The sequence below is a fragment of the Myotis myotis genome, unplaced genomic scaffold (assembly GCF_014108235.1).
Source record: "Myotis myotis isolate mMyoMyo1 unplaced genomic scaffold, mMyoMyo1.p scaffold_m19_p_2, whole genome shotgun sequence".
NCBI classification, from domain to species: Eukaryota; Metazoa; Chordata; class Mammalia; order Chiroptera; family Vespertilionidae; genus Myotis; species Myotis myotis.
The window spans coordinates 46,616,106-46,642,901 of NW_023416324.1; the positions used below are offsets into that span (position 1 = coordinate 46,616,106).

Below are 26,796 nucleotides of genomic sequence, written 5' to 3' on the forward strand. Positions count from 1 at the left end.
AATCTTTCCTGAGATGACATTTACTCCGAGGCCTCAATGGTATGAGGAACCAGGAACAGAGGATGGTAAACAAAGCCAAGAGCAAGTGCAGGGGCCTGTGGCAGGAAGAGTTTGGTTTGCTCAAGGAAAAGGAAGGTCAGTGCAACTAAAATATAATGAGTCAAGAGAGTGACCAACTTCAAATGAGGTCAGGAAGACAGCAGAGAGCCTTAGAGGAGAACCTTAGAAGCTGCAGTGAGGATGTTGGATTTTATTCTCAATGTGATGGACAGCTATACATGATCTGGTTTATATATTTTAAGTTTATTCTGGTTACTGTAGATAAAATAGGGTATAGGAGCCAAAAAATGAGAAAAAGAAGACCAGTGGCAAAAAAGAAAAGAATCCAGATGATAGATAACTGTAGCTTAAAATGATGGTTAGAACTATGCAAACAGAATATACAAATATGGGACAAATATTGGAAATAGAGCCATCAGGCCTTAATGATGAGTTTGGATATATCAGATGAGGGGAGAAGGAGATCAAGGGGCAATTCCTGCAATTTTGGCTTGAGCAACTGAGCAGAGGACAATGCCATTAATTGATATGAGAAGTTGACAGACTGAAGGAGAAACAGATTTAGCTGGGAAAATAAAGGATTTGTTTTGGCCACGTGGCGTCTAACATACCTGTGAGGCAACCATGTGAAATGTTGAGGAGCAGTTAAAAATAGGAGACTGCATAAACTTACCTCTAAGGGCTCCTGAGTTTGTAAAATGAGTATGTATGTAGGTAAAGAATATTGGTTCAGGAGTAGAAAGATCTTTGTATGAAACCAGGTTCTGCTGCCCACCTGTGACCTTGAACAAGATTCTTAATTGTCTGGATCTCAGTATCCTCATATATATAATGAGGTTAAAATGTTACATATCTCATCAATTGATTATAAAGATAAAATAAGTTAATTTATGCATAGTGGTTAACAAATCCCTAGAAAAATATAAGGAGACGATCTATATTAGGTATTGTTTATCAAATATTTATTCTGAGGTACACCATTTGTATATATTATTTCAACTAATCCTCCCCAAACTCCTCACATCAACTATGTCAGCTAAACATCACTATGCAGGAGACTGAGAGCAGATGGATGCAGACACAAATTTATTTTTCACTTTTTGTAAAAATATGCACCTCTGCACAGACTACCCCTGACTTACCAATCTTGGGTAGCATTCATATGAGTCTGAAATGTGTGTCTCTCCACTGAAATCCAGATTCTTCTACCCAGCTGCCTACTTGTCATCATGTGTCCCTTCCTTTCACACACATGCTTTATGAATGCTTTATACGAAATAACCCCCTGCCCTCATCGCCTACAACGCTTCCCTCACTCACCTTGCTCCAGCCACACTGGCCTGTTCGCTGTTATGCAAATGCACCAGCCATGCTCTTGTCGTAGGGCCTTTTCCCTCCTGTTTCCTCCGCCTGACATGGAAGCATCCCAGATATTGCCTCAGATATCTGCCTTGCACACTGGACCATCCTGTTTGAAGTGGCCACGCTCCTCTCTCTACTTTCCTTCTCTTCTCTTTCTTCCCCCTTCTCTCTCTTTCCCTTCCTTTCCCCTCCCTTCCATTCTCTTCCTTTTCAGAAAAGAAACCATCCCTATGTTGCCTCCAGAGGAAGCAAAAGGTTTGGTTCTACTCCAGAGGTTTTCTCACCCTGGGAGGTACTGTGCTCCCTGCAGGCATTTCTTCCACCCAGTAAAGGTCCTCTGGTCCCCTGCCTGCTGACTCAGCACCATGACACCCATTAAGGTTGTTTCCAGCCTCAAATAAGACACGCTGCTACAGTGGCTAAACGGTGGCCTGGGTTTATCTCGTGCAACAGGATTTCAAGAGTAGGACTCCAGGGCCCTAACATTCCTCTGGTGTTCTGAGACTTAGGAAGCTTTTATCTTCTTTTTTAGATACCCTCGTCCTTAGATTGCTACTGATTGTCTGTGCATTGAATCCTCTGTTGCAGGCAGATAAAAAGAGACATGAGTAAAGAGCAATGGATAAAGAGTTCTCCTAAGTAGTAAGGTTTGAACTTTCTGAAATTGCTGACTTTCAACTATTACTTACAAAAATGGCAATTTTATATGTCTGATTCAAAATCTCGGAAGGAGCACCTTCCCCAGAGAGGTCCATTGGCCAAAATGGTGTCACTTAGACACTCTTAGCCTCAAAGCAGAGTAAGAGGCAAAGGTTGTGTGAGCCTCTGGGACAGCCAATCAGTGCCTGCCATATACAACTTAGCTCTTTCTGAGTTGTTCATCTTTCAAGACTCTATTCAGCCTCCTGGCTTTGGTACATCCTCCCCAGAGCCTAGGCATCGTCAACTCTTTGCTTTAATACCTGCTCCACATTTCAGCAGCTTCCCAGGCTATGTGAGAACTTTCAGATATGCTGTGTGATGTCTACAGATCTCGGGGAAGTCCATTTCAGGAGTACGGGTAAGCAATGACAAAATCTCAGGCCCTCTGTCTAAATAAACTATACTGTTGTTTCTGTTCTACTGCATTTGCTCTGTGCTGGCATGACTAGCACACTGCAACACTGAACACCTAAATCTTTACATTTCTTACTTTATTTAATCTTCCTAGCAAGTCTTTAGCTTTCTCTCCTATCACTATTTTACACGTGAGGAAACTAAGTCTCAGAGACATTAAATTCAGGGCCATTTTGTTAAAAAATGAAAGAGCTTCTATTCAGACCCAGGTCTGTCTCATTTTAAACATCTGTCTGATCCATTGCATTAAACTGTTTTTAAGTAGATCTTTCCAGGGGCAACCATTTCCCACTACACCTAGGACCCCCTGAATCACTCTGAGTGTTTCTTAATGGGGCTAACAACACAGGGAAACTTCACAATTTCTAGGCAGTCACTCCCACAGCTAGAGTTGCCAAATTCTCCCTAATTCTTGGGCTTTGACCTAGTCCTTTGCTCACACATGGATTTGTTTTTGTGGAAAGGTCAGAAAGGATATTCTAGATGGAAGGATAGTCTAGAACAGGGGTGGGCAAACTTTTTGACTCAAGGGCCACAATGGGTTCTTAAACTGGACCGGAGGGCCAGAACAAAAGCATGGATGGAGTGTTTGTGTGAACTAATATAAATTCAAAGTAAACATCATTACATAAAAGGGTACGGTCTTTTTTTTTTTTTTAGTTTTATTCATTTCAAACGGGCCAGATCCGGCCCACGGGCTGTAGTTTGCCCACGGCTGGTCTAGAAAGTAGGGAAAAAGTATTTAAAAAGCAAGTATATAAAAAGTATTTAAAAAGCAGCTCAGGGAGAGTGCACACTTCAGCTCGGTTAGAATATAGATAAGTGATTCTAGCACACAAGCTTAGAAGGTCAAGTTCAAATCATATCATTAGAACTTTGACTACCACCAGGGAATGCAAACTTTCTTCTATCTACAATGGTGATGTATTCGAGGTTTGGCACAGGAGACTTAAAATACACTTTGTATTTTGTGCTACAACTTAAAGAATGGTTTGAAAAGTGCTGTAAGTACCAATCAGACATGATAATCCTACTGCAGGAATTATTAAGGGAGATTTGAGGGTGTTCTGTCCTTTTCTGTAACATTTTCTTTCCAAGATAGCAATGATATTTACAGTTTGTGCATAAGAAGAGCTGTTAGTTCATAAAGACCAAAAAAATGATTTCCAAAACTCAATTTCCCTAATAAGAATAAAAGTTGCTGCTACTTATATTAAACAAGCAGTGGCCAGGAGCATCTCTTCATTCATGTGGAAACAGTGGCTAAGTTGTAAAACCTGCATGGAAGTTGGAATGAGTATTAGTGCTTCCTGGTCTAGAGTAGAATGCTCACACTTCAGAATAGAATACAAAAATATTGAAGAATATTGAAGAAGTTAAGTGACACATTTATAAAACTGAGAAGGAAACACGCAAGAAACTCAGCTAGACTGCGTAAGGTGGTGGTTTTTATTTGTCCAAGTAATGCCACATTATTGAAGTGGCACAGAACACAGTGCATCCATCTGTGAGTCAGAAATATGAGTCAGAAACACCATATGAAGAGCCCTCTGTCTTTTTTATTACTGAAACTGGTGTTTTGGTTTGAGTGGGTCATTTACCAGTAGTTAAGATAATGGAGAATTAAGGAAGAAATCCATGTTGCAAGAATTGGTTGTGAAAAGGTAAAACAAGGAAATGGGATTATTGACGGAGCTGAGAAGAAATATTCAGGGGATTTCTATGTCTATATCAAATAAATCAGCCCTTCAGATGACTTGTTTGTGAATGAGTCAGTCAAAAGACAGGGATGCAGGAGAAGCAATTCAAAGAAAGAGAATGCTTTGCAGTTGTGTTCCCTCAAATACTTAGGTTTGGAGCAGAAATTATTTCTGTTATTGAAAAGATTTATTTGTAAAGTAACAATGTCCTTTCCAAAATAAGGAGTCTTGGGTAGGAATTGACATCTGAAGAGAAAAATTAATTCACACTGGTTAAAAAAGAAGGACTTCTCTGTCCACTTCAAAACACTGATCTTGTATCCCTCTTTCGAAGGGATTGCTCTTCAAAAAAGCTGAAGTCTGTCATGATGACATAGGGTTTTTATTCCTTGTGTGAAGGCCAAGTGTGAGGTAAAGGATCCTCACAGTTCCCCAAGGCACTACAATGGTGAGGCCATTCCCCAAGCCTTACTGGCCCCACCTTACCTTGGGTTTGGGGAAGAAGAGGGACTGCCTAGCCAGGGGTGGGCAAACTTTTGACTCGAGGGCCACAATGGGTTCTTAAACTGGACCGGAGGGCCAGAACAAAAGCATGGATGTAGTGTTTGTGTGAACTAATATAAATTCAAAGTAAACATCATTACATAAAAGGGTACGGTCTTTTTTTTTTTTTAGTTTTATTCATTTCAAACGGGCCGGATCTGGCCCGCGGGCCATAGTTTGCCCACGCCTGGCCTAGCCTGATGAAGGGCAAGCTGGGACCTGCTCAGGGATGTTTGGTTTAGATTACAGGAAGATTTGATTTCTAAAAATAATGGCAAAGACCAGCGAAGCCTGGAGACTTTGCTTGAGCTCTAATAGAATCATGATACCATTTATTTTTGAAAACTTGACATTTCTGAAAACTCTTCAGATGCAAAATCAATGCTAAGTAGTTTTATAGAAATTGGATGCATTTTACATATAATTACCACCAGAACTGAGGACAGTGATGTACAAAAGCAATGTGGACAGTGTCTTGAATGCACTGTAAGGCACAGTCTGGGTACCTCACTGGCAGCACACGGCATCAGTATCACATTTCAGGCCTTTACCCTTTAAACTGCCTTTGCTTTTCTTGAGATTTCCAGCTCTGTGTAGTTAGATTATGAGCCTCTTGACATTCATCATATTCTTCTGTAGTCACCATTTTAAGCACATTAGGGAGTCATTGGAGAATAGACAGTATTTTATATCATGATAAAAGCAGTGATAAAGTATAGATAAAGAAAATAGAGCTGCCAGCTGAGCCCAGGGACTCTCAACATGTAGACTTTGAGAAGAGATTAAAGACCTAGGAAGGCCAATGAAGTAGGAAGAAAACCAGGAGAAGCTGATATCTTCAAAGTCAAAATAACACAGGGATAAATTATATCAAATGCTCCTGACACTTTGAGAAAGATGATGACTGAGAATTGACCATTGGTTTGGGCAAGATACTGGGCACTGATGGATGATATTAACAAAAGGGATTTCAAATCTATGAATGCTCTTCCTCATTTTCTCCTCTGTTTTAGATAATCATTTTTATGCTTCCATTTTATTTTCATAGGTATAGGTCTTCCTTTTTCCTCCTCCTCCTCCTCCTCTACTTCCTCCTCCTCCTTCTCTTTCCCCTTTCTTCTTATTCTCCTCCTCCTCCTCCTCCTCCTCCTCCTCCTCTTCCTCCTCCTTCTTCTTCTTTTTCCTCCTCCTCCTCCTCCTCCTCCTCCTCCTCCTCTCTTTTGGTGTTCTGGTAATTACTTCTAGAGGCCCAGACTATAGCCTGCTCTGTCACCTAATAATTTAATTTTTAAAATTTTTTATTATAGACATTCAATCTTATATTAGTTTCAGTTGTACAGCATAATGGTTAGACATTTATACAAGTTACAAAGTGGTCTTCTAAAGAGCTTCCCAGACAATAAAATGCTAAATGAATTTATCACCACTGAACCAGTATTAAAAGGACTTCTTGAAGGAGAAGACGAAGGTGAAGATGAAGGTGAAGATGAAGATGAAGAAGAAGGTAAAGAAGAAGAAGAAAACAAAGAAGAAGAAGAAGAAGAAGAAGAAGAAGAAGAAGAAGAAGAAGAAGAAGAAGAAGAAGAAGAAGAAGAAGAAAAATATGAATAATAAAATGGCAATAATTACATACTTATCAATAATATTTTAAATGTAAATGGATTAAATGCTCTAGTCCAGTGGTTCTTAACCTTCCTAATGCCGTGACCCTTTAATACAGTTCCTCATGTTTTAGTGACCCCCAACCATAAAATTATTTTCATTGCTACTTCATAACTATAATTTTGCTACTGTTATGAATCGTAATGTAAATATCTGATATGCAGGATGTATTTTCATTGGTACAAATTGAACATAATTAAAGCATAGTGATTAATCACAAAAACAATATGTAATTATGTATTGTGAAATATTTATTTCTAATTACAAATAAATGAAATTTTGTCTTGAAGCATGGTGTAGCATGGCTAACAGTCTTAATATAACAACAGTTAAACTACATTGCTACATTTTGCAACAGTATGCATAAAAAGCCAACATCAGTGCGAAGGTTGAGATTGCTTCTTTCTCACCAGATCAGAAATTCTTGGGGCAGTCTTTGCAATAGCACAACAAAGACCATCTTCCACAACAAGTCTACTTCTGTATTTAGACTTGATAACCAACAAGCTGGAAAACCCTGTTTCACAAAGATATGTTGTTGGAAATGGAAGAAGAAGGCGCAACACAGTCTCAGACAGAACAGGATATGACTGTAAACACTTGATCCAGAATTTTGTAACTGGCATTGTAGAGAAATCAGTTCTCGCTGCATCGTTGTTAATAAGTTCAATGAACTCCTCTTGTGCTGCCTCAGGAATATCTTCAACTTTGACTGTGAATGGGCTTCTGGCAAGTGCAAATGGGGTGTCAGGTAGATTTGGAAAGTACGATGAAATTTCGTCTGCAAGCATGTGCAAGTGTTCTTTCACAGAAATTATCATCGTAATCCTTTTGTCTGGTTCAATGTCATGTTCCTCAAAGAAAGCAGATAAGGTAGGCAACATGTAACTTTTATTTTCATCCAATTTTTTTTTTCTGTTCATCAGATTATTTATTCACTTGAGTCTTAGATTCACTTGTTGATAGATGCATATTTGTTGTTCATAATTTGTATCTTTACCTTTTTCTTCCTCTTCCTCTTCTTAAAGGATACCTTTCAGCATTTCATATAATCCTGGTTTGGTGGTGATGAACTCCTTTAGCTTTTCCTTATCTGTGAAGCTCTTTATCTGACCTTCAATTCTGAATGATAGCTTTGCTGGATAAAGTAATCTTGGTTGTAGGTTCTTGGTATTCATCACTTTGACTATTTCTTGCCACTCCCTTCTGGCCTGCAAAGTTTCTGTTGAGAAATCAGCTGACAGTCGTATGGGTATTCCCTTGTAGGTAACTGAGTTTCTTTCTCTTGCTGTTTTTAAGATTCTCTCTTTATCTTTTGCTCTTGGGTTTAATTATGATGTGTCTTGGTGTGGTCCTCTTTGGATTCCTTTTGTTTGGGGTTCTCCGCGCTTCTTGGACCTGTAAGTCCATTTCTTTCACCAGGTGGGGGAAGTTTTCTGTCATTATTTCTTCAAATAGGTTTTCAATATCTTGCTCTCTCTCATCTTCTGGCACCCCTATAATTCTGATGTTGGTACGCTTGAAGCTGTCCCAGAGGCGCCTTACACTATCCTCGCATTTTTGGATTCTTTTTTCATTTTGCTTTTCCGGTTGGGTGTTTTTTGCTTCCTCGCATTTCAAATCATTGACTTGATTCTTGCGCTCCTCTGGTCTGCTGTCCGAGTCTGTATAATATTCGTTATTTCAGTCCGTGTATGCTTAATTTCTAGTTGGTTCCCCAATATAACATCGAGGGTCTCATTAGTTTTCTTGTAGATCTCATTAAGTTTATCGGCGGCTTCTAAACAGTTCTTGAGAGACCTTAAAAGTGTGGTTCTGAACTCTATATCTTCCATTGACAATTTTGTCCTGTTTCTTTGTCTCCGCATTTTGTTATGCTTTCTTGGTGCACCCCCTAGTGGTCTTTGTGCGCAGTCTTATAGTTAAACCTTGATTGTTGTAGCTAATACCAGGGAGGGTTTGACCTCCAGGCCAAGTGGCTATGAGAATCAGCTGTGTCTGCAGTGAGAGAACTTCTGTCCTCTAGGGAGGTGCTAATCTAGCCTTTGCCTGAGGCTATCCGGCAAATGCCTCTGTGCAGGGCTTGGTCGGGGCGGGGCGGGTCGCACAGGATCAACAGGGTGGGCCGGTGAGAGCGGTTATGGCGGCTCTCAGTCCTGTCCCCAGGGGCTCTGCCTCTCTGAGTCCCAGCACCCGCTGCAAACCTCGGAGAGAAAGCTGCACTCGCTCTGACCGAAGCCAGACAGTCCTGCTTCTCCCGTTTGAGTCTGGGTCCCTAAAGACTCGCCTGTATCTGGAGCTCAGAGTCTGTGACTCCTTCCCGATTGAAAACACCAACCGCGCCCTCCGCCGCCAGCCCGCTCCGCGCACTCCGCACCTCAGAATTTGACTTCAGCACTGCGCCTCCTCTGAGTGTCCGTATGCGTTTCTCTTTCCTCCTAGTTGTAGGACTTCCACTCAGCCAGTGTTCCTGTAGTTCTGGGTGATGTCCGTTCCGTTTTTTAGTTTTACTTTTGAAGTAGTTGTTCAAGGCAGCAAACTCCAGCGTTAACCTATGCCGCCATCTTGGTTCTCCCCAATTTTTTTTTTTTTTTTTTTTTTTTTTTTTTTTTTTTTTTGCCAAAGCTGAAGTTTCATTTGGAATGATTGGATCTTTTCAGAAAAATTGAGGCATGTTGCATTTGGTCCTTGCAGTGATAAATTTAACTCATTCAAGATGGCAAAGATGTCAACCAAGTAAGCTATTTTCTGCAGTTCACTTTTATCGCCGAAAAGTGCTTCGAACTGCTGTCTTGCTTTCTGATTAAAAAACTTTTTGAGTTCATCACGAAGCTCAAAAACACGTTTTAAAATTTTTCCTCTCAACAACCATCTCACAAATAGCAGAGCATTGTTCGGCACATCCAACTCATTGCACAGTTGTGAAAACAGTCGACTGTTTAAAATGCTCTCCTTTACAAAATTGACACAGCTTATGACGCTTTTCATTACTTTTTGTAACTCTTGTGGCAGTGTCTTCGTTGCTAATATTTGCTGATGAATCATACAGTGAGTTCCGATGACTTTTGGTGACTCATTCAGTACCAAACGTTGAAATCCAGATCAACATCCTACCATAGCTGGAGCACCATCTGTGCAAACACCACAAACTTTTTCCCAAGAGATCTTACGCTCTTTCAGAAATGAACCAACTGTGTCAAATACATCACATGCAGTAGTTGTCATTTCAAGAGGTTTGCAAAAAAGAAACTCATCTTTAAAGTCGCCATCATTAATATACCTCACGTAAACCAGTAACTGTGAACAATTGGCAACATCTGTAGATTCATCAAACTGGATACTAAATATTGGAAGTGGAGCAGATTTAATTTCCTGGATTACCTGATCAAGAATATCAGCAGACATGTCATCTATTCTTCTGCGGACAGTGTTGTTAGATAAGGAAATTGCACTCAATTTCATAACAAATTCGTCTACGATCATAACTCAAACAATGTCTGTGGCCGCTGGCCACAGTAAATCCTCAGTAATGGTGTGAGGTTTCATAGCTCTGGCGATTCTGAGTGCCACCAAATATGAAGTTTTAATGGCTGCTACATTTTGTTTGTGGTACTTGCCACCAGTGTCAAGTCTGGCTTTCTTGAGTCCATCAGCTTTGCTTCTAAAATAGTTGGTATCCTTGCCGGCAATGCTCAGATGTTTGCCATCAAAATGGTGTTTTAGTTTGTTCGGCTTCATAGATTTGGCTGATAGAACTTCACAACAAATAACACATTGCGGTTTCTCAGTTCCTGCTGTAATTATTGAGGTGAAACCATACTGTAAAAAATCCTCACTATATTTTCTTTTCTTAATGTTCTTCTCTACATGATCTATTGTCATGGGATGGTTTGCTAATGAAAATAATATACAACAATAGCTTTAATAATACAAAAGATGATACATGGCATAGTTCAGTCAATACAGTTCATTAAAGTTTCTTATGATTTACCATTCTCTGTGTTGGTTTTTTTTTACATACCTGTTACTATCACAAGGGGGCAGTATTCACATCAACCACAGCTGAATATAAAAAGACTGAATAGCATCCAGATTAAGTTCCCGTGGTACAAATATATATATATATTTTTTTTGCAGTAGTTGATGATTTTACAGTACATGATTTTACATTTACCCAGTAATTATAATTCATGAAGTGTCATTTTACCTCCAGTACTGCTGCTTTCAACACAGCAGCTGCTTTCAACTCAGCAGCTGCTCTCTACACATGTGTGACTGGTCCGCATAAGTACATTATGGCGCCAACCCTGTCACATACACCTGGATTTGTACAGGGGGTTAGTGCAATGATGTCATCAGGCCAGGTACTCGTATGTGGGTGTATCTGCATGTGGGCGGACCCGCCTGGAGATGGGTAGAGGAGCGGTGTCTCGGTTCCTAAGACCATCGAAAATATGTTTTCCGATGGTCTTAGGCGACCCCTGTGAAAGGGTCGTTTGACCCCCAAAGGGGTCGTGACCCACAGATTGAGAACTGCTGCTCTAGTCAAAGACTAGGGTGGCTGAATGGATAAGAAAACAAGACTCATACACATGTTTGGTGCCAACTCTTCATTTTTATATTTAAATCGTTATTTTAGGGATTCTAGTATAAATTTAGCTCATCACATTCAACCTTCAAGCAATATTATACCACTTCACATATAGTGTAAGATACTGGGCACTGATGATATTAACATCAGTAGACTGGAGTAGACTTGAGGCTGAGGCAATGATTTCCAATGTTATGGTTATTATTTGAGCTTATAGAAAATCATACTGCTACTCCTTCCACCCTGCTACCTTCACCAGAAAAGTAGATATATGGCCTATTCATTCATTTCCACAATATATTTCATTTCTTTTTTTTTGCCTTTGTGCTCTTGTTGTTATATGGTTTACTCCTACATGTGTTATAAATCTTACAATACATCGTTATTTTTGTTTCAGTAAGTTATATTTAAAAGAGATTTTAATAAGAAAACAAAACCTTTAATTTGTGTGTGTGTGTGTGTGTGTGTAGATCCAAATTTCCTTCTGGTATCATTTCCTTCTGCCTGAAAGATTTTCTTTAACATTTCCTATACTTAAAGTCTGGTGATGAATTATTTCAACTTTTATATGTCTGGTAGAAGTCTTTTTGGTTGTTATTTTTATTTGTGGGTTGGTTTAGTTTAGATATAATTCTTTACAGTTAAATTGTTTGCTGATGTACAAAATGGAAAAGGATGATACAGGGAAGAGTAAAGCTACTCAAGTAGTATAGTCAATGAGTGGGAGAGAAAGAACAGAGTTCAGAAAAGAAGGCTTGGCTACAGTTGCAGTCATAAAAATTTATATGGTAACAAGAGGGAAGGCTGAGCAGATATCTACGGATGTGACTGAGTTGATTGATTTGTTAATGGATCCAATCAAATTGGGTTTAAATCCAAGATCCATTATTAAATAGCTGAGTAGTCTTCAACAAAATTATTTCAACCTTTGAACTTCAGCTTTCAAATCCATAGGATAAAGTTAACACCTTCTCCACAGTGACTATAGCAATGAAATGAGTTAATATATAACAAACACTTAACATGTAGCCTGGCATATTGTAAGTGCTCAGGACATGTGAGGGGGGAAAAAAAGTGTAGCTTTTCTTAACTTTATTGCTTAAGTCAAGAAGAAAATATTCCAAGATCTCATTTTTCTACCTTTACTTTCTCCTCTCCTCCTTCTCTCATCCCTCCTTTCTTCCCAAAAGAACATTTCAAAACCCAAATGCCAAGCTGTCTGCAGATGCAGTGTTCAAGACTGATAACATTTGGAGGCCAGATGTTAACTGACACAAACACTGTTAAGTGCTCTGTAGACCGGAGGCTGAGGCAATGATTTCCAGTTTTATGGTTATTATTTGAATTTATAGAAAACCATACTGCTACTCCTTCCACTCTGCTACCTCCACCAAAAAAGTAGATATATTGCCTATTCATTCTCCAGAGATTATAATTTTTTTAAACACAAAGCTCTTGAAATATTAAGTGATGGCATTTCACAAACCTAAGACAGGGAATGCGTCTTCAATGACGACCTCAACACCTACTTGAAGCTCTATGAAAGGTCAATAACTTGCAGAATTTGATCTGAAAACCAATCTAATTTTCTGAAATAATCCTAGAGAAACAATCACAAAAAAATGCTTCAAACCTGTAACAAGTTTTTACATCAACTGTACTTCCTGAGGATTAGTGTGGGAGCTGTCCCAATGACAAGTAGTCAATAAATGAGCCCTTCTCCTAATGTATTTTTAAATGGCAATAATATTGGTCTTCTATGAATCACTGAGGTGATTGTGTTTAATATACTCACTTGCTCTCTCCATTAATCCTTTGAACAGGCATTGGTTCAGAACTAGCAGTGTGTCCCAAACACAGTGCCAGGCACTAGTTAATATATTGGTAATTACAATAAATGGAGCTTTGAGTTTATGAGAGAAGGGACAAGTGCAAAATTAATAAGCCTACAATAGATGTAGCAAAAAGTCCTAATAGGTATTATGAAGACAAGGGGATCTACTTAATTAATGAGTTGGGAGGGAATTTTTTAGTAGGTGATTTAATCCAAGGCTTAAAGAATAAGAAGGCAGCCATACAAAAAGTAGAGAAGAGAACAAGCAAAGACCAGCATTTATTTTTCATTCAAAAACTGTTTATTCAGCACTTTCTCTGAGCCAGGAACTGTCTGAAGCAATGGAAATACAGCAGTGAACAAAACACACATGTGCAAAATTGCTGAGGTGGGAAAGAATTTGGCATGTTTTGGGGACAGAAGGGAAACCTCTGAACCTGATTTATACTGGGCAGAGGAGAGTGTGGTATAAGATGAGGTTGGGGGTGTGACAGGAGCTAGGAGTGACTTTTTTTTTTATTCTTTATTGTTTAAAGTATTACATATGTCTTCTTTTCCCTCCATTGACCTCTCCCCGGCCACTCCCATCCCCCAGCACATGCCCTCACCCCGCTAGTGTCTGTGTCCATTGGTTATGCTTGTATGCATGCATACAGGTCCTTTGGTTGATCTCTTACCCTCCCTCCACCTCCCCTGCCTTCCCTCTGAGGTTTGATGATCTGTACTATGCTTCTCTGTCTCTGTATCTATTTTTGTTCATCAGTTTATATTGTTCATTATATTCCACAAATGAGTAAGATCATGTGATATTTATCTTTCTCTGACTGGCTTATTTCACTTGGCATAATACTCTCCATGTCCATCCTTGCTGTTGCGAATGGTAAAAGTGCCTTCTTTTTTATAGCAGCGTAGTATTCCATTGTGTAGATGTACCACACTTTTTAGTCCACTCATCTGCTGATGGACACTTAAGATATTTCCAAATCTTAGGTATTATAGGTTGTGCTGCTATGAACATAGGGTGCATATATCCTTTCTGTTTATTGGTGTTTCTGATTTCTTGGGATATAGTCTTAGAAGTGGGCTCACTGGGTCAAATGGGAGTTCCATTTTTAATTTTTTGAGGAAACTCCATACTGTTTTCCACAGTGGCTGCACCAGTCTGCATTCCCTCTAGTAGTGCACAAGGGTTCCTTTTTCTCCACATCCTTACTAGCATTGTTGTTTGTCGATATGTTAATGATAGCCACTCTTACAGGTGTGAGATGGTACCTCATTGTCATTTTGATTTGCATCTCTCAGATGATTAGTGACTCTGAGCATGTTTTCAGATGTCTCTTGGCCTTCTGTATGTACACTTTCAAAAAGTGTCTATTTAGGTCCTTTGCCCATTTTTTGATTGGATTATGTATCTTCCTTTTGTTAAGTTGTATGAGTTCCCTATAAATTTTGGAGATTAGACCCTTATCAGATATAACATTGGCAAATATGTTCTCCCATTCGGTGAACTTTCTTGTTGTTTTGTTGATGGTTTCTTTTGCTGTTCAAAAGTTTTTATTTTTATGTGGTTCCATTTGTTTATTATCTCCTTAGTTTCCATTGTTCTAGGAGCTGTATCAGTAAAGATATTGCTGTGACGTTTGGTGATATTTTGTTGCCTGTGGAGTTTTCTAAGATTTTTATGGTTTCCCGTCTTACCTTTAAGTCCTTTATCCATTTTGAGTTTATTTTTGTGTATGGTGTAAGTTGGTGGTCTAGTTTCATTTTTTTTTGCATGTATCTGTCTAATTTTCCCAACACCATTTATTGAAGAGACTGTCTTGACTCCACTGTGTGCTCTTGCCTCCTTTGTCAAATATTAATTGAGCATAATAGCTTGGGTCTACTTCTGGGCTCTCTGTTCTGTTCCATTGGTCTATATGTCTGTATGTGTGCCAGTACCAGGCTGTTTTAAGAATAGAGGCTTTGTAATATAGCTTGATATCTGGTATTGTGATCCTTCCAACTTTGCTCTTTCTTCTCAGGATTGCTGCAGTAACTTGGGGTCTTTTTTTATTCCATATAAATTTTTGGAGAGTTTTTTTTAGGTCTGTGAAATATGCCATTGGTATTTTAATGGGGATTGCATTGAATCTGTAGATTGCTTTGGGTAGTATGGACATTTTAATGATTTTGATTCTACCAATCCATGAACATGGTATATTCTTCCATTTGTTTATGTCTTCCTCTATCTCCTTTTTTAATGTTCTGTAGTTTTTTGAGTATAGGTCTTTTACCTCCTTAGTTAAGCTTATTCCTAGTCATCTTAATTTTTTTTTTTTTTTTTGGTGCAATGGTAAATGGGATTTTTTTTTAGTTTCTCTTTCTGTGAGTTCATTATTGGTATATAAAAAAGCCATAGATTTCTTGGTGTTAATTTTGTATCCTGCCACTTTGCCGAATTCATTTATTAAGTCTAGTAGTTTTTTATGGAGTCTGTAGAGTTTTCTATGTACAATATTATGTCATCTGTGAATAATGACAGTTTTACTTCTTCTTTTCCAACTTGGATGCCTTTTATTTCTTCTTCTTGTCTTATTGTTATTGCTAGCACTTCCAGTACTATAGGAGCAACTTTTAATCCATAGTAAAGAGTTTGGATTTTATTCTAAGTACAATGGCATGATTTGATTTTTGTGCTTTTGCTGTTATGTGGAAAAGGTTTAGAGGATGATGAGAAAGTAGAAGCATGGAGATTCATAGGGTAGATATACTAGTTCAAGGGAGATTTTAATACCCTGAAATAGTGGTGGTAGCAGAGACAGAGGAAAGGGTATAGTTTTGATGTAGGATTGTGGACACTTGACCAACTGAAAAACAAAATGGGGGGTTGAAGAAGGAGGTAAAATCATGGATGGTTGTGGTTTGTACAACTAAGTAGATTATTTACCACAGTGAGGAAAACCAGCTATGTCAGGGGTTGAGGATGGGATGGGCACTGGGAGAGGTTTGGGCTAAAGGTGAAAATAAATTCATGTTTTTCTGGATCAACTCTTACAATTAAATTAATCCAAAAGTGAAATTCAGTATCTCATGAGATAAACACATCTCTCATCACTAGTGTATGCAAATGTGCTAAATAAGCATTATCTACAATATTTCAACTAGATTTCAAGCAGAATCTAGAACTGATTTCCAGATGGCATGTGAGAACTTGTTTGTTTTTTTAAAGCAACAATTTATTGAAGCTATTACTGGTTGAATAGGAACTGGTTTTCCCAGATCAATCTCATTTCTTTTGAAGGGAATTTCAATTACTTTTGAGCTATTGTAGGCTTATTAAGCATGCTTATTCATAAATATTTTATTTAATTAATAGATGAATAGATTTTCTTATTGGCAGAACTGCCATACTTATAAGTGGGAGTGTTTATATCTTGTTAAGGACGAATTGATTATCTTTTATGACAATCTCTTAGGAAAGGTGGGGAATGCAGGCTGGAAAATATTGAGCTAGTAGGATAATCTGTATCACAGCTAGGGCAGCAGTCACACAAAGTAGCAAGGTCCCAATCATGGTTCCCTCCACCCCAGCTTTATAAAGTCCACATACAATACATATTCCTACACAATTATTCTCATCTGGGAGACCCTACTTTTCCTTAGAATCATTGTCCTGTAGAAAGTTATCTTTACTTTTAAGAGTTATATGCATTAGGTGGGTTTAGTGCTACATTCTCAGGCCTAGAATAGTGCCTTGTTTCATAGTGGGTTCTTAATAAGTGTGTGTTGAATTAGTGAATGATCATTAACATTATAAAACTACATTAAGCCACACTTGAGAACTAATCTTTCTTCCATCTCCAAAATCTCTGCAAAATGTCTAATCTCAGAGGTACTTCAGAGATCTTCTGCTCATTCATTTATTCATTCATTTCAGGGGGAAGATGGAGGGAGGGGTAGCGGGCAGGACACAGAGAGTCCCTGTTTCATTTTAGTGATTTCCACATAGGAACTGGGAGCCAGGTCTCCAGAATCCCAGAGCTTTGCAGCATTACTCTGCTACCTCTGGTTAAACCTTTCTGTGGGGAAAGCAGTTTGGGATTATTGCCATGAATGTTATTTTCAAATCCCCTGGAAGAAAAGGAAGCTGCCTCTAGAATTCAGATGAGCTGCACATCACAGTTCTTCCTACACTACGGGAGGGAAGTCACAGACTTTGGAAAAGGGTTCTTAGGGTCGAACCGTGACATTCTGCTGTCGCTGTGACCAGAGGAGGTCTGCTTACCCTCAGCCAGGACATGGGCTCTCCATCATGCTGGCTGTGACCTCACACAGTGAAGTCCTTCATTAGAAAACAGCACTGGTTGCAGCCTGCAACCATGAATTATACAAGAGTGGACACAAGTAGGTTAATAATAATAAATAATAAATACAACAATGAATAAATAAGTAATAACCCAAGAATAAACTGTGTGTTTCACATACTCACAATTGTAAGCTTGCCTTTGCCCGCCCCTGGATAAAAGTAGTCACCGTCAAGTGGGTAAGGATGGGCGTTTCTCTGCAGCTTTCCATCTCCAGGGACCAGAGAGCACCCTGGGGTGATGGTCAATATAAGCACATAAATAAATGGTTATTTATTTTTATCAAAATGATAAGCAAGCATTTGAAGATGTTAGTTTCTGAATACAATTGAGGGAAATATTTTGTAAATCTTTAAAGAAACAGCATTTTGGTTCATGAATACACCCAACACACACACACACACACACACACACACACACACGCACTCTATACACAAACATACACCTTTCATAGACACAAAAGTTTTCAAAAACCAAAATGATTGGGAGTGAGTTCCTTGGATACTGCGGGGACGGTGGGGAAGGATGAGGAAAGGAAACTTTAGACTCTGTGTAGAAACTCTCTGCTGAGGTCATCCCCTGCCAGAAGTTTGAATCCAAACTGAAATGGCTTTTTTCCAGATGAGAAATAAAACTGTGAGATCCTCACGTCCCCTCAACAAATATTTGTTCTATGCCTTCTGGCATAAGACTCAGCTCTAAGCCCTGAGAATACAAAAATGAATAAGGCACCCTGGTTGGTTTCTCAGTGGTTAGAGCATCAGTCCGAGGGCCAAAGGGTCTTGGTTTGATTCCTGGTCAAGGGCATATACCTTGGTATGCAAGTTTGATCCGGGGCCCTGGCTGGGGTGCATGGGGGAGGCATCCAATCGATGTATCTCTCTCCCCCTCCTCCATCCCTTCCATGCTCTAAAAATCAATGGAAAAAAATATCCTCAGGTGAGGATTTTGAAAAATGAATGAGACTTAGTCCCTGCTTTTAAGGTCACAGGCTAGTGGAGTGAAAGGGATCCCTAAACAGAGGAAGGCAGCCCAGTGTGGCAGGTTCTGAGATCAAGAGGGGGGGGGGTCTGTGGGGACATGGAGGCAAGGTCACACTTTAGATTTTTTTCAAAAAAAGTTTCACACTTTGGAACCTCCATTTTCTCCTCTTTGAAATGGATCGAAGAGAATTATCACGGCAGAGCTAAGAATTCGATGATGTAGAAGATAATCAGTGAGTAATATTTAAGAAAAAAGAGCAAAACTGAGATAGCAGGGCACTTTCCAAAATGGTAGTGAGCTCCTCTGCTGACGTGGGAGTCTAAACCTCTTTGAAGAGTTTGTGATATTTTCAGGGAGGCTGTTTGTTAGAATCAGCCAAAGAGACTCAGCTAGAAAAAGACTGAGTTCAAAGAAAAATCTCCTCTGATTCGCAAGTGAATTATTCCTGCCTTTGTTACAGAAATTGGGGTGTGTGCAGGTAATTGGGGATCAGAAAACTGCCACCCTGGGGACAATTGCAGGCAGTTCTGCAACCACCTGGCTTAGCTTGAATTCTTGGAAGTAGAACTTTCTTAGTTTAATAAAAGGTTTCATGAACATCTTGTGGGTCTGCTCTTTATCCCTAGTGTTTCCTCTGAGGCTTATGAATAAGGCTTCAGTCCTATTTCTCCCTCCCAAGACTGGCACACAGCCCCACCTGCTCTGCTTGGAGGCTGGGAGGCGCAGCCCGAGGAAGCAGTAGCTGGCTTCTGCCATCTGCTGGCTAGGTCCCTGCACCAGCTCAGGGCTGGCTCTTCATGGATTCCAAGGGAGTGAAAACCAGGAGAGAAAGTGTGGGGCAGAGAGTGTCCCTGCTTTGAGTAAAAAGAAAGAGATGATGGCAAACAGAAGTTGATCCAAGAAAACTTGTCCCATCCTGAGGATTTGTGTACAGAGCTCATCATCTGAAATATCAATGCCAGAGACTTCCCTATGCGAGTTTGTTTTGTTGGTGGAGAACTCCGCAGTGTATTTTATTTATTTGTAGATTATTGACTCACAAGGCTTATCAAATAAGTTAATGCCACATCTCCATAGACTCATTTGAAGGGAAGAGCAGAAACTCATACCAGTGGGAACTGAGATAAGGGTAAGGAGACAGGAAGAGAGAAGAGATAGGAAAGACATTTCACACTAAATTGCAGTATTCTTTGGTTGGTTCGCTGACAGTTGTTGGAGACTATTTACAAGGCTCCAATCCAGATGTCTGGGACACAAAAGTGAGCGACATTGGGTCCCTTCTCCCTTAGAGATAAGAATCTCTTAGGGAGCAGCTACATGACTGGAGAATAAAGGAGAGAGGAGCAAGTACCACACGCAGTAAAGGAGTGCAGGAGAGCACAGAGGAGGAGCATGCACCTCCATGGAACCGGCTGCAGTGTCAGGGAAGACTGACTAGAGGAGGTGATGTGAGCTGGATTTGAAGACAGTGGCATACGGGAGACAGTGGTGAGAAGGGCATTCCGGTTACAGGGAGCACCAGTCTTCATACACAGCATCACCCACGACCACCGCTGCCTCCAAGGAGCTGAGAACTCTGGATACAAAGCAAGAGAAAGTGGTTAAAATATTAGTTCTTAGGCAACAAGCCATTGATCAGTCTAGGGCACTCGTCCGAAGCAGGGAGGAGCAGGCAGAATCTCGTGGGAGGGCAGCCTACAGGATCCTGGACCTCAGAGAGTGGGGCTGGGATAGGGGATGGGGGTCGGGGTTGTCTCTGGTCCTAGAAACACTGTTTCAGTCCCTGTGCTGGATAATGACAGCCCCTTCCTGGCAGTACAGCCAAATATTCCAAAACTCATGATTGATATCCTCTCGTAATTACCTGAAATTCTGAGTGGCCTCTTCTGAAGACCTAAATACTGAAGTAGCTCCAAGCTCAAGGATATCAACTGCAATGTTATTGCAAATCATAAGTATGAGGGGCAACAGGAGGAAAAATGCTCTAGAAACAATGCTACAGCTTATGGATGAACCAGTAAGTAGCCCATGGAAAATGATAATTCTGGAAACTGCACTGCAATGCAAAATACTTGTGAAGAAAAGTCAAGATCCAATCTTGCAGGGAAAATGTTCAGAAGGAAAAACACTAAACCGCAAATAAAAGCAGTATATTTTTCTCTATTAATCTAAACTACAAATAAAGTCGGTGTTTTTTCTCTATTATCTATGTTTTATATAATACTCTTATATTACTTTTGTAATATTTTCTAGTGTAAAGAAACCTAACGGTGAAATGTGCTGGATTAAGGCAGAGGCAAAAATTACCCTAAATAAATAATGACCCCATTTATGTGTTTGTTTCTGATATTTCAGATTCCATTTTCTTCTCGAATTGTACTCCCATTTGTATAGCATATTCACTTTGCTTCAGTGTGTCCTCAGTCTCCCCTTGCCCACACCCCTCCTCCCACCCTGGATCTGTGGGACGCATTGTGATGTCTGCTCGCTAATTTTGCTGTGACTGGGGCTGGTGTCTGGTTGGTGATTCATGTTTGTTCCTAAGTTGTACATCTGTGTTGGTTGCTTTGAAACAGTGCCCCAGGGAATATGAAAGGCCATTTGTCTCACTGAGACGGCTTCTTTGGACCAGAGAATTCTTCCCTGGCTTCTTCTGAATTCCAGCAAGCTCTTCTCCGAGTTCAGGCAGGGTAAAGAAGAAAGGGGGAAAAATGGAGCAGGGGGGCGTGGCCAGCATGGAGAGAGTTTTGGTATTTGGATCTAGTCCTTGCTTACCTGGCAAGACCAAACTTTCCTGAACCTGACACTGGGGGCAGAATGCCTTGCGGACTTATTTTCTGCCCACCAGGAATACCTCTGGCACAAAAGAGAGCAGAGTGAGCCCGGGTGGAAACCCTCAATGGAAAAAGTTCTGAGAGTGTGGTAGGCATACCCACTGGGCGCCTCTTCTAAGATTTTAGCACATGTATACACAGCAGTGATATTCATATTTCATTACTGGTACCTCATGGGCACTGACCAGTCCAATGGGCACAGGCTGAAGGTAGTGATAGTGATGAAGGTAGAGGCCTGGCCCGTGCTGCTCCAGACACCAGCCCTTTCATTAGGAGATCACCTGCACGGTCACCTGGAGGGCCTGGGACAGTGGCTGGCTGCCAGCTGGTACAAAAACATTTCGATGTTTTAATATCCGTAAAGGCTGTACAGATCAGATACATACCAAATGAATAACAACATCAACGCTCATGAAGTTTCACAGCTCATGCCCAGTCTTAAGTTTTATGGAGTCCCATCCTCACCTTGGCAGAACCTACCCTCTTTGTCCTCAAGAAGAGTTCAGAGCCAGCATCAGGACCTCTGGTTCTACAGGATCTGGGTGGCCCGAAGGAACCCTTATTCACAAAGGAGCTCTTCATTTTGCTCAACAACTAGTACAGATCTTGCCCAAGGAAAGTTCGAAAGTCAGCTTTCATTATATTTTCACTGGGCTTACAACATAGCCTCACCTCCGGGCAGGCGGGCAAGCAGGCTGGTACATGTGAACAACTGGCCACCTGCCTGCTCGCTCACAGTCTGTGAAGGGCAGCCCATCCCAGCCATGTAGCCTGCTGTGAAAACCTGTAAGGCCCAAATGAGTATTAGATTGTTGTGGCCTTTGCTTGACCTTTTAAGGGGAGTCGCTGCTAACTGCTTCTTATCAGACGTCTGGAGTTTGTGGGTTGGCGGAAGCCTCTTCTCAGAATGGTCTCCGGGGAAGCAGGATAGCCCTGCCTTCTGTCATTTCTCCTTTCAATTAAAAGGTTTCTTGTTTCAAGGAAACCTACAGCTTCATGGTAATTTGCTACCTTCCCTGTCTCATTCAAGATAACAGCCAAGGTTGCTCATAATCTGACTGACTCTCCACATACCAAACACAAATTCTGTTTGAATCCAGAGACTGGAGGGAAATTGCACCCTGTCACCCAGCAGGGCTTTCGGGAACTCTGCGACCAGAGTGGAGAAATGAGTTGGAAGACTAGGGTGTTCCAATTCTCATTCTGTGACATTGAGCAACGTATTTAAAATTTCTCTAAGCCTCATGTCCCTCAAATGTACAGTGGGATCTACATTTACAGGGTTGTGATGAGGGGGCAAGTGGAATAATGAATGAATCAGGAAGCAATTTGTAAACTAAAGAAATATAAGCAAAATCCTCGCCAAAAGACCAGGTTGTAAGAACTAGTGAGAGAAAAGAACCATGCACGTAGAACTAAGTGATGGCAGCTGGATGAGTACAGAGGCAGCCCACTGTTGTGGTCTGACTTGGCAAAGAGAACATCCCAGCCCCGTACCTTCTCCAACACCTGCCTGCAGAGCGTTAGCTGGGGAGCAGTGAGTGGTTTAGAGAAATGCTGGGCAAGAGGGTTACCGTCACTTTGAGGCTCAGGGAGGCTGTGCACACAAGGAAAGTGTAGAGGAGATGATGGAGAGCATGGGAAGGACACACGGCGCCTCAGGCAATACCAGGATGGGCACATCAGAGAAAATCTCTACTGCTCCTGTGTGCTGACTGACCAGAGCTTGTTCAAATAATTTTGGGCTTGAGGGTACCTACCCCCAGTGAGGGAGACTGACCAGAAATCTTAATGGCATGCCTCTGCTGGAGCGAGTGGCTGTACCCTCCTTCAGAGATAAAACTCTGCAGCCCTCGAGGGTAGTTTGACATTATCAGATTAAGTCCTCCTCTGTGGTTAACCTTGCATGTGAATATTAAATCTCAGATTGGACCTCCTAGCTAGTCAGGTGGGTGATTTCAGGATAGCACTTTGTCCGGAAACATTCAGAAATATGGGTGTTGCCTCTTTAATGACACTGTGAGAGCTATTTCTGGCAGGAAGAAGTCTCCCCACTGGGAAGACTCATTCAAGCGATGGTTCAGTGTCTGACACCTAGAGCGCTGTTAGCGCTGCCTCGGGGCCGCTTATCATCACCGAGTTATTTTGTGGTCGGCTCTCATTTTGAATTGTCAAAGTTGTGCTCTGCTCCGGGATTCCAGTCCTGGCTCTGTTCTTTGCTAATGACTAAACTTCTGTGGGAGTGTTTCCTTTATGCAAAGTGAGAATAGTAAGGACTACAACTCAAAGCGGTTCGGAGGATTAAAACTTTCCATACAGTGTGAAGTTTTACGTCAAGAGCCTGGCACACATCAGCGTGCATTGTCTGTGTGTCCGACGCCCTCCTGCGCGCTGCCACGTGACCAGCGTTTTCTGCTCTCTTTTTCAGCTTTGATGTGGAAAATGGCCCTTCCCCAGGGCGCAGCCCGCTGGACCCCCAGGCCAGCTCTTCCTCTGGGTTGGTACTTCACGCCACCTTTCCCGGGCACAGCCAGCGCAGAGAGTCCTTTCTCTACAGATCGGACAGCGACTATGACCTGTCACCAAAGGCGATGTCGAGAAACTCTTCGCTTCCCAGCGAGCAGTGAGTACCAGCTCCGTCTGGCTCCCGGGCTCACTCTGACCTCATCTTAACCCTGTCTCAGCAGCAGCAGCAACACTTCCCCCTTGGCCCGCAGGGAGGAGCCAGGAGGAAAATGAGTGTGCGCAGAGGTGATGGTGATGACCACCGTGAGGACTTTAATGCTCTAGAGCTAGGGTCTCCAAGGGTGTCACACGCCTCCGGCCCAGTGTTCAGTTCACATCTGTTACTGATATTTTTTTGGCCTCATTCTCTGAACTGCTAAAGCGTTTATGAGAAGATGAGAACCTTAACACTTCTTACAGATCGCACTTAAATTTTCCACAGCGTGTGCGACATGAGGCTACAGTAGAGAAGAAGAATGGTGGTTGGTGACATGCGTCCTCTCTCAGTGGCCTTTGCTGGGTGACATTTAATCGTCTGCCTTCCAGCCACATGTCTGTGTCCTTTCTCTGGAACATACACACAATGCCCACTTGTTGCCCGGCTCCTTGGTGAGACACGACACACACACTCCACCGTCTTATTAAGCACAGCTCATGTTCTGTTTCGCTGCTATTAATTGTAGATCTCTAATTTTCATTTAAAGAACAACGGCGGAATTGTGTTACTTGTTTATTCAATTTTCGAAACCAAATAAAATTGGATGCTGAAATGCATGCCTTAAAAGGTTTCTGGGCACACGTACAGTTGTTTTTAACATCATATGTTATAAAAATATTCGTAGCTCCCTTCAGGCGCCAGCCTGGAAAATTCCACTGGGCTCTCTTCCTCTATTGGAAAGGAAGCTAAAAAGGGTCACCCTCTTGTGAAAGGGGCAGGGGGCATTTTAAAGCTACCAGTAAGAAAATACTCCGCAGGGCATTTCTGCTAACCAATTTTAATAGAAACACCCCTGCCCTAAAATAATAATTGGGTAGGCCCAAATTCACTTATTCATTCACTTGGCAAATATTTACTGAATCTCCCCTATGTGACAGGCAGTATACCATATACTGGGGGGAGGGGGGGAGGTGAGGGCTGGAAAGGGTCAATGGGTGGAAGGGGGGACATCTGTAATACTTTCCACAATCAAGATACATTTTTTTTAAATTAACAAAAAGTGGAAAAATCACAGATGAGTTAAAAACCAACAACAGATATTCTCAAAAAGGTTACATGCTCTCAGGGCGGTTAAGTAAGGAGGATGAGAGGAACACCCACATAACCCTACTATTAGTGGGATCAAACATTTAATGCGTGCGTACCAAGGGCCAGGTGCATTGACATATGTTACCTCTTTTATCTTCACGACAATCCTGGTGCCATTATTGTCTCCACTGTATAGATGACGAAACTGAGGCTCTGAGAGACTGAGAAACCTACCCCACTCCCAGGACGATATGCCATGCTATGTCCAATGACCATATTATAACTGTTGGACTCTAGCCACCTATGTTCTTCAAACTACAAGGTAGACTCTACTACCAGGTAGAAAACAGATGGATGCACATTTGAGGTGCCTGAGGCTGGAAGAGAGGTAACCATTTTGCTGCAGATCATCATGTAGAACCAAGGAAGTTTCTGACCAAAGGGAGAGGAGGTTTGACAGTGGATATACCTGGAATTCGCTCTTCCGCTAAGAGTAACACTTTTCTAGTCTTCCTGTGTGGGGAGCTCAGGACATTTAGTGAGCTGGAAGTAATTAGAGCTCATTCACATGGCGTCTCACAGATGAAAGACTGTCTTTGGGAGGCTGATAACGGTTCCCCAAACTCATGCCAAATAGCAGGATGGGTCTCAGTTTCATTTCTGAGGCTCCTCAGAAGGTTCTAATCAAACTTCAGATTAAACTCTGATGATTTCTTACTTAGAATCAAAAGGTTATAGACATTTTGAAGCTGAAGAGACCTTAATGATCTCAGTCCAACTCAGTCTATAGCTTCAGAAACAAAATCTAATTCTGAATGCCTCTGTATTCGGAATCCCTAATACTAATGGTTTACCCTCTTTTCAGTTTTACCAAGCAGCAAAATGTTTCCCAAACTTTAGAACTAATATAGCATTGCCAACTTTAAATTGAGACAAATAGAGATCGTATATGTTATCTAGTATCATTCTCAATTGTTAAAATAAAAAGTAAGAAGGCACACTTTCATAATAAACAGCAGCCCTTCTCAAGAAAAAAGTTGGCAACATAATCCCCTCCTATTACAGACACTAAAAATAAGATGCATTAGAATCTTTGCATCGATAAAAATAGCACAGCATTTGGTGTTGCAAATATTTCAACATTACATTAAAATTTTTACATATTTGTCAATTTAGGAATTTATATTTCTCAACAAAACAAGAAGTGAAGCTTGAACAATCTCCATATTTATCTGGCATTTTATTTTACCAGGACCATGTTGGAAAACCCAATATCCCACAAGTATCTTGAGTTAAACTGAAGGAATGCTTTTGAAGATATTGCATTCAATTATTACTCTTCAGGGTGAATTGAAATAGAGCAGGGGTGGGGAGTGTCTGGCCCGAGGGCCATATAATGCTCTAGGAATCATTTGGCCTGGCCCTGCCAAGGCACTGGGGGTGAGTTAATTAGATGTTTGGCTTAATAGAGCAGACTAATTTTTCAGCTGATAATTTTGTATGGCCCGCGAATGATGTTATCAATATCCAAATGGCTCTTGCCAGAAAATATGTTCCCCATCCCTGTATAGGACTGGCCCTGTTGCTCCCTGCTTTAAACTTTCCAGTATCTCTTCTCAGCTTTTTAAAGCCACCATTTATGTGCGCATTAAGTTGTCTCTAGAACAGATAGTCAAGGGAACTGAGACCCAACAACCAAGAGAAAAAGCAGAAATAACAGCCCACCTGCTGATTGATTGACTACCCAAAAATACTAGAACAATGTGGTGTCTAAGACTTGAGTTAGACTTACTACTATCCCACATGGCTTTAAGACACTAAATTATCTGTAAACAAAAGCACACATTTATCAAGCATTGCCTATGTGCTATGTACTATTTAAAGTACTTTATAGATTTTAACTCATTTAATCTCCATAACCCCAATATGGTTGGCACTATAATTTTCTTATCTTAAAGATGAGGACATTGGAGCACAGAAAGATTAAGTAGCCTGCCCAATAAATGGGGGACC

General features: G+C 40.9%; 1 protein-coding gene across 1 annotated transcript in view; it reads left to right on the plus strand.

The window, feature by feature from the left end:
* The window catches only part of PDE4B (phosphodiesterase 4B), a 430,076-nt gene that overhangs the window by 282,137 nt on the left and 121,143 nt on the right, over positions 1-26,796 (plus strand). Inside the window, exon 3 of the mRNA XM_036352564.1 lies at positions 23,461-23,655. Coding sequence (XP_036208457.1) covers positions 23,461-23,655 — 195 coding nt within the window. The remainder of the gene's footprint in view (positions 1-23,460; positions 23,656-26,796) is intronic.